The 14466-nt window shown below is 33.2% G+C and overlaps 1 protein-coding gene across 1 annotated transcript; it reads left to right on the forward strand.

The window, feature by feature from the left end:
- Positions 1 to 8689: 8689 nt before the first annotated feature.
- Positions 8690 to 13923, forward strand: LOC139893922 (sugar transporter ERD6-like 6). Its single transcript, XM_071877122.1, has 18 exons — positions 8690 to 9157; positions 9734 to 9796; positions 9890 to 9979; positions 10117 to 10176; positions 10298 to 10363; positions 10457 to 10522; positions 10639 to 10714; positions 10833 to 10897; positions 10980 to 11072; positions 11534 to 11614; positions 11692 to 11776; positions 11951 to 11997; positions 12119 to 12181; positions 12271 to 12330; positions 12430 to 12495; positions 12588 to 12647; positions 12756 to 12870; positions 13564 to 13923. The coding sequence occupies exons 1-18, from the start codon at positions 8972 to 8974 to the stop codon at positions 13674 to 13676; spliced, it is 1455 nt and encodes a 484-aa protein (XP_071733223.1). The 5' UTR covers positions 8690 to 8971; the 3' UTR covers positions 13677 to 13923.
- Positions 13924 to 14466: the final 543 nt, after the last annotated feature.

Below are 14466 nucleotides of genomic sequence, written 5' to 3' on the forward strand. Positions count from 1 at the left end.
CTCCGAAACACATACGTCAGTTTTTAGGACTAGCTGGTTACTACAGAAGGTTCATCTAAGACTTTTCCAGAATAGCAAAACCCTTGACTGCATTAACGCATAAAGGGAAGAAATTTGAATGGAATGATGAACAAGAGAAAGCGTTCCAGTTATTGAAGAAAAAGCTAACTACGACACCTATATTGTCATTGCCTGAAGGGAATGATGATTTTGTGATTTATTGTGACGCATCAAAGCAAGGTCTCGGTTGTGTATTAATGCAACGAACGAAGATGCTTGCTTATGCGTCTAGACAATTGAAGATTCACGAACAAAATTATATGACGCATGATTTGGAATTAGGCACGGTTGTTTTTGCATTAAAGACTTGGAGGCACTACTTATATGGGGTCAAAAGTATTATATGTACCGACCACAAAAGTCTTCAACACATATTTAATCAGAAACAACTGAATATGAGGCAGCGTAGGTGGATTGAATTGTTGAATGATTACGACTTTGAGATTCGTTACCACCCGGGGAAGGCAAATGTGGTAGCCGACGCCTTGAGCAGGAAGGACAGAGAACCCATTCGAGTAAAATCTATGAATATAATGATTCACAATAACCTTACTACTCAAATAAAGGAGGCGCAACAAGGAGTTTTAAAAGAGGGAAATTTAAAGGATGAAATACCCAAAGGATTGGAGAAGCATCTTAATATTCGGGAAGACGGAACCTGGTATAGGGCTGAAAGGATTTGGGTACCAAAATTTGGAGATATGAGAGAAATGGTACTTAGAGAAGCTCATAAAACCAGATACTCAATACATCCTGGAACGGGGAAGATGTACAAGGATCTCAAGAAACATTTTGGTGGCCGGGTATGAAAGCCGATGTTGCTAAATACGTAGGAGAATGTTTGACGTGTTCTAAGGTAAAAGCTGAGCATCAGAAACCATCAGGTCTGCTTCAACAACCCGAAATCCCGGAATGGAAATGGGAAAACATTACCATGGATTTCATCACTAAATTGCCAAGGACTGCAAGTGGTTTTGATACTATTTGGGTAATAGTTGATCATCTCACGAAATCAGCACACTTCCTGCCAATAAGAGAAGATGATAAGATGGAGAAGTTAGCACGACTGTATTTGAAGGAAGTCGTCTCCAGACATGGAATACCAATCTCTATTATCTCTGATAGGGATGGCAGATTTATTTCAAGATTCCGGCAGACATTACAGCAAGCATTAGGAACTCGTCTAGACATGAGTACTACCTATCATCCACAAACTGATGGACAGAGCGAAAGGACGATACAAACGCTTGAAGACATGCTACGAGCATGTGTTATTGATTTTGGAAACAGTTGGGATCGACATCTACCGTTAGCAGAATTTTCCTACAACAACAGCTATCATTCAAGTATTGAGATGGCGCTATTTGAAGCACTTTATGGTAGAAAGTGCAGATCTCCAATTTGTTGGAGTGAAATGGGGGATAGACAGATTACGGGTCCGGAGATAATACAAGAAACTACCGAGAAAATCATCCAAATTCAACAAAGATTGAAAACCGCCTAGAGTCGACAAAAGAGCTACGCGGACAGTAAAAGAAAAGATATAGAGTTTGAAATTAGAGAAATGGTCATGCTTAAGGTTTCACTTTGGAAAGGCTTGTTCGATTTGGTAAACGGGGGAAACTAAATCCAAGGTACATTGGACCATTCAAGATTATAGGTCGTGTCGGACCAGTAGCTTACCAACTGGAGCTACCTCAACAACTCGCAGCTGTACATAACACTTTCCACGTCTCAAATTTGAAGAAATGTTTTGCTAAAGAAGATCTCACTATTCCGTTGGACGAAATCCAAATCAATGAAAAACTTCAATTCACTGAAGAACCCGTCGAAATAATGGATCGTGAGGTTAAGAGACTTAAACAAAACAAGATACCGATTATTAAGGTTCGATGGAATGCTCGTAGAGGACCCGAGTTCACCTGGGAGCGAGAAGATCAGATGAAGAAGAAATACCCGCATCTATTTCTGGAAGATTCGTCAACACTTTCAACAGCTTAAAATTTCGGGACGAAATTTATTTAACGGGTAGGTACTGCAGTAACCCGAACTTTTCCATGTTTATATATATTAAATTAAATTGATATTTACATGATTAAGTGTTTCCAACATTTTAAGCAATCAAACTTATTAAAACTTGATTAATTGGAATAGGTTTCATATAGACAAATGACCACCCAAGTTGACCGGTGATTCACGAACGTTAAAACTTGTAAAAACTATACGATGACATATATATGGTTATATATATAGTTAACATGATTTTATTATAAGTATGTATCTCATTAGGTATTTTAACAATGAGTTATATACATAAAAATGAGACTATTAAATTAAGAAACTCGAAAACGATATATATAACGATTATCGTTATAACGTCTTACTAGGTACATATGAATCATATTAAGATATTGATACACTTGGTTAATTATGTTAAATGATAAGTAAATATATCATTAAGTGTATTAACAATGAACTACATATGTAAAAATAAGACTACTAACTTAATGATTTTGAAACGAGACATATATGTAACGATTATCGTTGTAACGACATTTAATGTATATAGATCATATTAAGAGATATTCGTACATCATAATATCATGATAATATAATAATTTAAAATCTCATTTGATATTATAAACATTGGGTTAACAACATTTAACAAGATCGTTAACCTAAAGGTTTCAAAACAACATTTACATGTAACGACTAACGATGACTTAACGACTCAGTTAAAATGTATATACATGTAGTGCTTTAATATGTATTCATACACTTTTGAAAGACTTTAAGAAACTTATCAAAATAATTCTACTTAACAAAAATGCTTACAATTACATCCTCGTTCAGTTTCATCAACAAATCTACTCGTATGCACCCGTATTCGTACTCGTACAATACACAGCTTTTAGATGTATGTACTATTGGTATATACACTCCAATGATCAGCTCTTAGCATCCCATGTGAGTCACCTAACACGTGTGGGAACCATCATTTGGCAACTAGCATGAAATATCTCATAAAATTACAAAAATATGAGTAATCATTCATGACTTATTTACATGAAAACAAAATTACATATCCTTTATATCTAATCCATACACCAACGACCAAAAACACCTACAAACACTTTCATTCTTCAATTTTCTTCATCTAATTGATCTCTCTCAAGTTCTATCTTCAAGTTCTAAGTGTTCTTCATAAATTCCAAAAGTTCTAGTTTCATAAAATCAAGAATACTTCCAAGATTGCAAGTTTACTTCCAAGTTTTCTAAATCCATTCCAAGTAATCATCCAAGATCAAGAAACCTTTGTTACTTACAGTAGGTTATCTTTCTAATACAAGGTAATAATCATATTCAAACTTTAATTCAATTTCTATAACTATAACAATCTTATTTCGAGTGGAAATCTTACTTGAAATTGTTTTCGTGTCATGATTCTGCTTCAAGAACTTTCAAGCCATCCAAGGATCCTTTGAAGCTAGATCCATTTTTCTCATTTCCAGTAGGTTTATCCAAGGAACTTGAGGTAGTAATGATGTTCATAACATCATTCGATTCATACATAAAAAGCTGTCTTATTCAACGTTATAAACTTGTAATCACTAGAACATAGTTTAGTTAATTCTAAACTTGTTCGCAAATAAAGTTAATCCTTCTAACAAGACTTTTAAAATCAACTAAACACATGTTCTATATCTATATGATATGCTAACTTAATGATTTAAAACCCGAAAACACGATAAACACCATAAAACTGGATATACGCCGTCGTAGTAAAACCGGGGGCTGTTTTGGTTGGGATAATTAAAAGCTAAGAAGAACTTTGATTTAAAAGCTATACTTCTGAAAAAATGATTTTTCTTATGAACATGAAACTATATCCAAAAATCATGGTTAAACTCAAAGTGAAAGTATGTTTTTCAAAATGGTCATCAAGATGTCGTTCTTTCGACGGAAATGACTACCTCTTTCAAAAACGACTTGTAACTTGTATTTCCGACTATAAACTTATACTTTTTCTATTTAGATTCATAAATTTAAGTTCAATACGAAACCGTGGCCACTGGAATCACTCAAAACGGATTAGAAACGAAGAAATGGCGAGTAAAACAAGATTGATAAAAACTACTCATTTTACCTACGTGAAAGTTAGAAATAAATCTATTCCAACCATAACCTAATTAACTTATATTGTATATTATGTAATCTTGAGATACCATAGACACGTATACAATGTTTCGACCTATCATGTCGACCCATCTATATATATTGCGGAACAACCATAGACACTCTATATGTGAATGTTGGAGTTAGCTATACAGGGTTGAGGTTGATTCCAATATATATATATATATATAGTTTGAGTTGTGATCAATACTGAGATACGTATACACTGGGTCGTGGATTGATTCAAGATAATATTTATCGATTTATTTCTGTACATCTAACTGTGGACAACTAGTTGTAGGTTACTAACGAGGACAGCTGACTTAATAAACTTAAAACATCAAAATGTATTAAAAGTATTGTAAATATATTTTGAACATACTTTGATATATATGTATATATTGTTATAGGTTCGTGAATCAACCAGTGGCCAAGTCTTACTTCCCGACGAAGTAAAAATCTGTGAAAGTGAGTTATAGTCCCACTTTTAAAATCTAATATTTTTGGGATGAGAATACATGCAGGTTTTATAAATGATTTACAAAATAGACACAAGTACGTGAAACTACATTCTATGGTTGAATTATCGAAATCGAATATGCCCCTTTTTATTAAGTCTGGTAATCTAAGAATTAGGGAACAGACACCCTAATTGACGTGAATCCTAAAGATAGATCTATTGGGCCTAACAAACCCCATCCAAAGTACCGGATGCTTTAGTACTTCGAAATTTATATCATATCTGAAGGGTGTCCCGGAATGATGGGGATATTCTTAAATATGCATCTTGTTAATGTCGGTTACCAGGTGTTCACCATATGAATTATTTTTACCTCTATGTATGGGATGTATATTGAAATATGAAATCTTGTGGTCTATTGTTACGATTTGATATATATAGGTTAAACCTATAACTCACCAACATTTTTTTGTTGACGTTTTAAGCATGTTTATTCTCAGGTGATTATTAAGAGCTTCTGCTGTCGCATACTTAAATAAGGACAAGATTTGGAGTCCATGCTTGTATGATATTGTGTAAAAACTGCATTCAAGAAACTTATTTCGTTGTAACATATTTGTATTGTAAACCATTATGTAATAGTCGTGTGTAAACAGGATATTTTAGATTATCATTATTTGATAATCTACGTAAAGCTTTTTAAACCTTTATTGATGAAATAAAGGTTATGGTTTGTTTTAAAATGAATGCAGTCTTTGAAAAACGTCTCATATAGAGGTCAAAACCTCGCAACGAAATCAATTAATATGGAACGTTTTTAATCAATAAGAACGGGACATTTCACGATTGGATTAGAGATCCCGCTTTGTTTTGATAGGGGACGCTTTTGGATGTGTTAGCTTTTGAAGTTTGACCGAGAGTTGTGTAGTTTAACCCCCAAACATCATGCTCTAGTGTCGTTTGGAATTTAAACTAATTCGGTTGGAACTTACATATTTTTGTACGAAACTCGTATTATGGCATATGTGGGCCCGGTTTCGTAAAACTTATTTTATTATTGAATCGTGTGAGTTTTAACTATTATATCATGTTGTGAAAAGCGTTTCGTCTAAATATGTCGGAAAGTGGGAGATCTTTATTTGAAAATTGACAAAACCAGACAGAACTGAAATGGGCTTGTGCGCGCCGCGGACCTTAAGGTGCTGCGCGCCGCGCACCCATACTGTATAAAAAAATATATCTTTCGCATATTCAGTTGGTTATTGGTTTGAGTTGATACACATAGTTACTACTCCCTCTTGATTCACTATTCTCTTCTTACTCATATGTCATTTCACATTTATTTTTTTCTTTTTAATTTTTCTTTTTATCCTAAAACCCGATCATCAATTCACAAATTCTTTTTTTATTTTTTTTATTCTAAGACCCGATCATCAATTTACAAGTTTCTTTAAATGACAAATATATCCCCCTTATGTCTGTTGCATTGAAAGGCCAAATAAGACACCACCCAGTGCCCCACCCATTCACTTCACCCAACGGCTCCACCCATTTAACTTTTTTACATTTCTTTTAGTTTTATAACATACAACATATTTTGCAAACATTTTCTTTTTCTTTTTGGTTAACAAAAATGACTTTGGTGTCTACAAATTTTTTTAATTAGTTTCATATCAAATTTAATTTACTCTAAAATACATAACTATTGACTTTGGTGTTTACGTTTTAATTAATTTTGTTTTTTAATAGAGAGCAAATTACCAAAATAGTCCCTGTGTTTATTCATTTTATCCCAAATAGTCCCTCCCAATTATTTTCTGTAAAATCAGTCCTTATTTGCATTTTTGAGTCCCAAATAAGTCCATGTATTTGTTCATTTTATCTCAAATAGTCCCTGGTAACATGAACAACAGATAGCAGCACAGTGCGCTTGAGAGATGGTTTTCGAAAGGCTATAACTTCTAAACCGTATATCCATTTTTGTTGAATAAGCTGTTGATGGAAAGGTGAGATAGTCAACTTTTCATTGGTCAGGTCATAATAGGTTAAATCGGATTTTACGGGACCTGAAACTTACCCTAAAGTTGCTGAAAAAACCAAAAAATCAAATTTTGGTTTTTTCAGCAAATTTAGGGTACGTTTCGGGTCCCATAAAATCCGATTTAACCTATTATGACCTGACCAGCAAAAAGTTGACTATCTCACCTTTCTATCGACAGCTTATTCATCAAAAATGGAGTTCCGGTTAAGAAGTTATAGCCTTTCGAAAACCGCCTCTCAAGCGCACTGTTGCTGCCATCTGCTGTTTTCCTTCAGCGCACTGTGCGCTTGAGAGGCGGTTTTTGAAAGGCTATAACTTCTTAACCATAACTCCATTTTTGATGAATAAGCTGTCAATAGAAAAGTGAGATAGTCAACTTATCGCTGGTCAGGTCATAATAGGTTAAATCGAATTTTATGGGACCCGAAACGTACCCTAAAGTTGCTGAAAAAACCAAAATTTGATTTTTTAGGTTTTTTCAGCAACTTTAGGGTACGTTTCGGGTCCCGTAAAACCTAATTTAACCTATTATGACCTGACTAACGAAAATTTGACTATCTCACCTTTCTATCAACAGCTTATTCATCAAAAATGGATATATGATTTAGAAGTTATAGCCTTTCGAAAACTGTCTCTTAAGCGCACTGTGCTGCTATCTGTTGTTCATGTTACCAGGGACTATTTGAGATAAAATGAAGAAACACATGGACTTATTTAGGACTCCAAAATGCAAATAAGAATTGATTTTGCAGTAAATAATTGGGAGAGACTATTTGGGATAAAATGAACAAACACATGGACTATTTTGATAATTTACTCTTTAACAAAAATATTTAAATTAATTTCATATCAAATAGGTATGGATTTTTTTTTGCTGTGAATTATATTTAAATATTTCCTGTTTGATAAATGTAAAAGAAAACGTCCCCTCCGACGCAACGCGCGAGTTCGTTTACTAGTTATTATTCTATTTTGAATATGATTCAAAAATTTAAAGGAAAAAGTTACAAAAAAATATTTCTTATTTTAATTTAATATGGTTGTGGTTTTTCAAAATAGATACTAGTTATCTTGGCTGAATAGTGAAAAAGTTAGGGTGCGTTTGATAAAACTGAATGATTTAGTGCTGAATGGTTCAGAATCTGAATGGTTCAGAGCCTCTGAATAAAGTTTGCTCTGAATGAAAATAAGCTGTTTGATAATTATTTAGAATAAACGATATAAAATGAGTAAAACTACCTTATTAACGTGTTACATTAATAAAAGATTTAATATACTTATTAGTTAAGTGATCAGGATATGATTTCAAGACAACATTACAGAAAATTTAGGCTCTTAATGGTTAAGAGAGTGTTTCTGCTCTGAATGGTTCAGAGCTTAATTCTGAACCATTCAGCACCATATGTCATTCAGATGTCAGAAACAAACGCACTGAATGCTTAATGATTCAGCATTCAGTGCTGAACCATTCCATTAAGAGGTAAACAAACGCACCCTCGTGATCACATGATAATTTGATTAGGTTATGTAAATGTACATTTGTGTGAAAATATAACATGATCACACAATAATTTGATTAGACAGGACGGTTTCAAAAATTTAAAGACTCTAGACGAAAATAAAATGAATTCACATATACGTTAAATTATTTTTACTACGAATTAATAATTAATACTTCAATTTATTTATTTATTTACTTATATTGTATTTAATTATTAAAAATAAGATATTTTAACTTTAATTCCCAATTTTTATTTAATTTAATTAAATATATTGAAAAAAATATTTATATATTCAAAATTTTAAACCTTTCAAAATTTTGGAGCTCTAAAGAGTTGTGTGAGTAAAAATATGGTCTTTTCCTAAATAGTACAGAAAAATCATTTGTATCTATCTATGAATACATGAATAGTGAAATTTTGTATCTATTTATTTATTTGTCTATCCTTCAAACAAAATAGATAGAACAGAAAAATAAATAAGAGTAGGAAATGCAATTGAATTAAAATATTCACATAAACACATCAGCTACACAAGATCAGCTCAAAGACACCCCTTGACACATCATCATCATCTACAATTTCAGTAGTCGCCTGTCACTAATTCCCAATTCAACGTTCTTTCAGACATTTCGTCGAACACATATTATGTAGTTTTAATTCCTGCAATCATATCACATAATTACATAAATTACATAAATAATCGAAACGTTATAAACAAGAAATCAGGGAATCATGAGTTCCGATCATGAAGATGGAAAAGATCTCAGAAAACCATTTCTACATACCGGTAGTTGGTATCGTATGGGCTCAAGACAATCCAGTATGATGACGTCATCTCAAATGATTAGAGATCGCTCTGTTTCTGTTCTTGCTTGTGTTTTAATCGTTGCTCTTGGTCCCATTCAATTCGGTTTCACTGTAAGCATTTTGTCTTGTTTTTTGCATGTTTGACTTCAATTGACTTCCAATTATAGTTTGATTTGTGGTAATTTGTTGATTTAGTTTGCCTTATAAGTTACAATCATACTAATTTAGGATAGGGATCTGTGTCAATTTTAGTAACTTGCAGCAAAAGAAACAATACAGCAATTAAACATTGTTAGATGGTGAACAATTTTTTTTTTTTTTTGAACGGCAAACTTTGCATAGTGTGTCATTTATTTCAACGACACGCATCATTTGCACACACACGCGTTCAGGAGGAAACCTGTATCACATTACAGTAACCCGATCCTTTAACCATCCCGAGGGGCCGGCGAACCGGGTTTGAATCCTGATTGGATCCGGGAGAACCCCTGGGTCAATCTGGATATTCATATTTCATATTTCAGGCAGATTAATTAATAGGATAGGCAGAGCTAGGCTCGAACCCATGACCTAACCCAGCCCCAACACGCAAGATGAAGGGGACGCCGTTGAAGCAATACTTCGTTGGCAGATGGTGAACATTTTTAAATTTACAAACACTGATTGATATTTTTTGTTGTTGTTCAGGGTGGTTATTCATCACCTACTCAAAATGCTATTATGAGAGATCTTAAACTTACAGTGTCTGAGGTATGTTTGCTAATCATTTTATAAGTTTTAATATTTGGTTCTTGATGTTATTTTTGATGAACATGGATTAATTTTTGAAGTATTGAGTTGCAGTTCTCTTTGTTTGGATCTTTATCAAATGTGGGTGCTATGGTTGGTGCAATCGCTAGTGGTCAAATTGCGGAATATATTGGCCGAAAAGGGGTATATCATTCCCTTTTCATTTCGTACATAACATTAAATTAAATACATTTAAGATCCAAAATTATGAAGTAGTTGATCTGTAACATATATTTGTTGTGCATAAATGACAATTTTGGTATATCTGGTCGAAACTACAGTCCTTGATGATTGCAGCTATCCCTAATATTATTGGCTGGCTTTGTATATCATTTGCCCAAGTAAGCTCCTAACGATCACTCAGTTGTTTTTTTTTTTTTTTTTTTTTTTTTTTTATTTAAATAAAACTATAATTTTTCTAGAGGCTGAGTTGTGTATTCAAAATGGCTGTATTTTTCGTAGGATACACCGTTTCTTTACATGGGACGATTGTTGGAAGGCTTTGGTGTCGGGATCGTATCATATACGGTAAGCGTTCTATGTATAATAATATATTAGTTTTTGGAAGCATATTGTTATTGAAAAGTTATTACAAATTTTATTTTGTGTCGTATTACAAAGGTTCCTGTCTATATAGCCGAGATAGCACCACAAAACATGAGAGGTGGACTAGGTTCTGTCAATCAGGTAAATTCATACAGAAAGTCAGTATGTTGACTTTTGATTATACGTGTTAATATCTATACTTTCTTATTTGTGAATTTATTTTATTTTAAATTATGTGTGTTTATGGGTGTTCGTAGCTATCTGTCACAATTGGGATAATGCTTGCGTATTTGCTTGGACTTTTTGTCAATTGGAGAATGCTTGCAGTTTTAGGTAATTGTATACCGTTTCCCTTTCCCTAAATTGACCCGTTTACAAGTAAAATGACCCGTTTATAATTGAATCTTGTCGAATCTGGCACATCTAATGGTGACCATATATCTTATTGTAGGAACTTTGCCATGCTTAATTTTGATACCTGGTCTCTTTTTCATCCCCGAATCTCCTAGGTGGCTGGTAAGCTTTTATAAAACGTTATGCACTTATTTGATTTATTTAATAGCATTAACTACCGAGCAATATTGTCTCAATCTTTCAGGCAAAGATGGGTATGACAGATGATTTTGAATCGTCTTTGCAAGTTCTTCGTGGTTTTGATACTGATATTACTGTTGAAGTAAATGAAATTAAGGTGAATCTCTTTTTAATTGTGTACATCAAACTAGTAGTGGCAAAGTAGACCCAGTTACTTTCAAATTCGTTATCCTAGGTTATGAATTCATTTCTAACTTACAAAACGGGTAAAAATTTATTTACATAGAAGGATACAGGTCAAACGTGTCGAACGAATCGTTAGTCGTCCAAAGTGTATTTTAAATGGATTAAGCCCTCATAAATCATTTTCTTCAGAAAATTGCACGATCATTGAAAATTATGGTTCTAATTATGTAAAAGGTCTATTACTTCTTTGGACACTATGTTTTCTTGGTCAACCCAACCCTCACCTGTTTTGACCCGAACTAACATTCAACCATCTGACCGAATCTCGTCCTGATCCGTTACCCAACCCACCAGAACTGCTGATTTTGTGAATTCTTTTCGTATCATCAAAGCCTGATCTAATATTAAATGATCATTATTTACATTTTTCAGAGGTCCGTTGCATCGTCAAACAGAAGAACTGCAATTCGTTTTTCAGACCTTAAACACAGAAGATATTGGTTCCCTTTGATGGTATGTTTTATTTAAAAAAATCTTCATTTTTTCATAGTGATGATAATAATAATCTGTAAATAAGTTAATTTGTGCAGATAGGAATTGGTTTACTCGTCCTTCAACAATCAAGTGGAATCAATGGCGTACTCTTCTATGCCAGTAACATCTTTCAATCTGCAGGTCAATATTTGACACCTAATAATAATAATAATAATAATAATAATAATAATAATAATAATAATAATAATAATAATAATAATAATAATAATCCCAAACATATGTTAGACATTTATATAATCATATCATATTATTAATTATATTAATATCATATGTTATATGTTATTTTATGGACAGGAATTTCTAGTAGTGATGTGGCTACGTTGGGACTTGGTGCGATCCAAGTAAGCATCAACAGCTACTAATAACTTTATTTCATAATTTACTTTACTTCATAATTAATGTTATATAAACTATAATTTATAATCTATTTGTCTATCTAACTAAGAACATTGTACCGCATAGGTTCTTGCGACTGCCGTATCCACATGGTTGGTTGACAAAACAGGCCGTAGAATTTTGTTAACTGTAAGTGGTACCAATGTTACTACACATTACAAACATTTCGATTAACACGTACTTAAATGACAATAGAAGCGTTCCTTGTACGTTTTTAGGTGTCTTCTGCTGGAATGACTCTCAGTCTAGTAGTCGTTGCAACTTCCTTCTTTGTTAAGGTAATTATTATCTTTTTGTTTAAAGCAAGGTAATAATCTATTTCCTTATATTTTTTCATTACTTTTTGTGTTTATTGTAATATTGTGAAAATTATGTAGGGTTTTGTGGATGAAAGTTCTTCATCATATGCTGCAATGGGTATCTTATCGGTGGTTGGAGTTGTGGTATGTTTTTTTTGTCCTATAATACTATGCTGATCACAAATATGTTTGATATTATCTTTTATTGTGTTTAATTAACCACTATGTTGAAACAGGGTATGGTGATTGCTTTTTCTCTTGGAATGGGACCGATCCCGTGGATTATAATGTCCGAGGTAATTATATACATGATGTTGTCATATTAAAAATTATGTGTTATTCATTCATGTACATTTTATTTCTTTTTGTGTGTGTGTGTGTGTGTGTGTGTGTGTGTGTTACAGATTCTTCCTGTGAATATAAAAGGACTTGCTGGGAGCATAGCAACGTTAGCCAATTGGTTCATCGCGTGGCTCATTACTATGACAGCACCTTTGCTTTTAGCATGGAGTAGTGGAGGTTCTCTCTCTCTCTCTCTCTCTCTCTCTCTCTCTCCACAAATTAAGTAATGAAAATTACTATGACTTTTTTTAATCGCCACTAAAGTTGGTGATTATAGATAACATGGTCAGCCCTTTTTATTTGGAAATGTGTTGATTGCGTTTATGTTCTATCTCTACCGGGCTAAATGGGTAAAAAGATTACGCGTAAAAAGGTAGCGAAAAGTGAAACAGGTCAAAAGGGCTGATAATTGTTATTCCATTAGTAAAAAGTTAGATTCTTATTGAGATAATACAACCGTGTTATTATATTCGACACGCTAAAAAGTAGCTATAACCATCCCAAGATAGTCCAGAGTCTAGGCCCGAGTTCCTCCCATAACGTCTCAGGTTCATACATCACTGGAAACATATCTTGGCCAAGGTGACCAGATGAAATGGTCGGAAACGGTCACATGTTACCCGGATAGACTGCGTTCATCTGGGTAAAAAAAAATACTCCCTAAACAGAGAAAAACCTTTTCAAATGGAAACGTGTAACGGGTTGAAAGTGTTTTTCATTTGTAAAAAGTTAGATTTTTGTTGAGATAATACAAACCATGTGATCATATTTGACAAGCTAACTTTATTGGGTCATTGTAAAAAAAATAAAAATAAAAATTAACCCGTATTACTTATAGTTGGGGTCTTATGTATCTCTACATTTAAACAGGAACATTCACTTTGTACCTGGCTATGTGTGCTGCTACTGTTTTATTTACGTCCTGCTTGGTACCCGAAACAAAGGGCAAAACATTGGAGGAGATCCAGTTTTCTCTGAGATGATCTGTTTCTGGTGGCTGCTTTCGTCATTTTAATCGAGTTGGTGTTCCATATTCTTTCTTTATAATTGTATTTATTGTATGTATTTTGGGGGGCCTGTAATATATTTGGAGTATGTGATTCTTGGAGGTAATTGCATAACGTTTAGTTTACCAATCCGAGAACAACATTTATTATTATTTGTTATAATAAAAAGGAGAAATATTAAGAAATTGAGAGTGGTGTTTTCGAGTGACATTTTGCATGAAGTTGTGAATCAAAATAAGAAAGATAATCACCCATTAGGTTATTGTTATACAACTAACATACGGAGTATTATACTAAACATTGGTTAATAACAATCAACCCAATCACTAGTGCAGATCAACATTCTCTGACAAAATCAAAGATACTTTTATTAACTTTCGGCAACTACCTCCATTTTTGTTAGCATAAAGGGCAATAATCAGAAAGACAACTAAACTTAAACAGAAAATACCAATCTATAATACAAATTACTCGGTGCTTGAAGATTTTATCAAAAAAAAAAAAAAAAAAAAAAAAAAAAAAAAAAAAAAGGAATACGTGCATGAACTTTGAGAATAACCAAAAAGTTAGGAACAAAAATTTGTACCCTTAACGCCCTAATCAACAACTAGAATAATCGATTGTGGTTATATTATTATGATGATGCATTATTACCATGACCCAATTCAAACGATATGTGTGTTATATGAATTTGGGTCATAATTTGCACAAACAAACTGTACATAGACAAATGGGTCAAGCCCAGAGCGCTCGGTTTACATCTCTT

The sequence above is a fragment of the Rutidosis leptorrhynchoides genome, chromosome 2, assembly GCF_046630445.1.
Source record: "Rutidosis leptorrhynchoides isolate AG116_Rl617_1_P2 chromosome 2, CSIRO_AGI_Rlap_v1, whole genome shotgun sequence".
Classification (NCBI taxonomy): domain Eukaryota; kingdom Viridiplantae; phylum Streptophyta; class Magnoliopsida; order Asterales; family Asteraceae; genus Rutidosis; species Rutidosis leptorrhynchoides.

Coding starts and splice junctions, on each gene's coding strand:
- LOC139893922 (XM_071877122.1), top strand. CDS start 8,972: ATGAGTTCCGATCATGAAGATGGAAAAGATCTCAGAAAACCATTTCTA. Junction 12,182..12,270: donor GCCGTAGAATTTTGTTAACT/GTAAGTGGTACC, acceptor GTACGTTTTTAG/GTGTCTTCTGCTGGAATGAC. Junction 12,496..12,587: donor TATCGGTGGTTGGAGTTGTG/GTATGTTTTTTT, acceptor ATGTTGAAACAG/GGTATGGTGATTGCTTTTTC.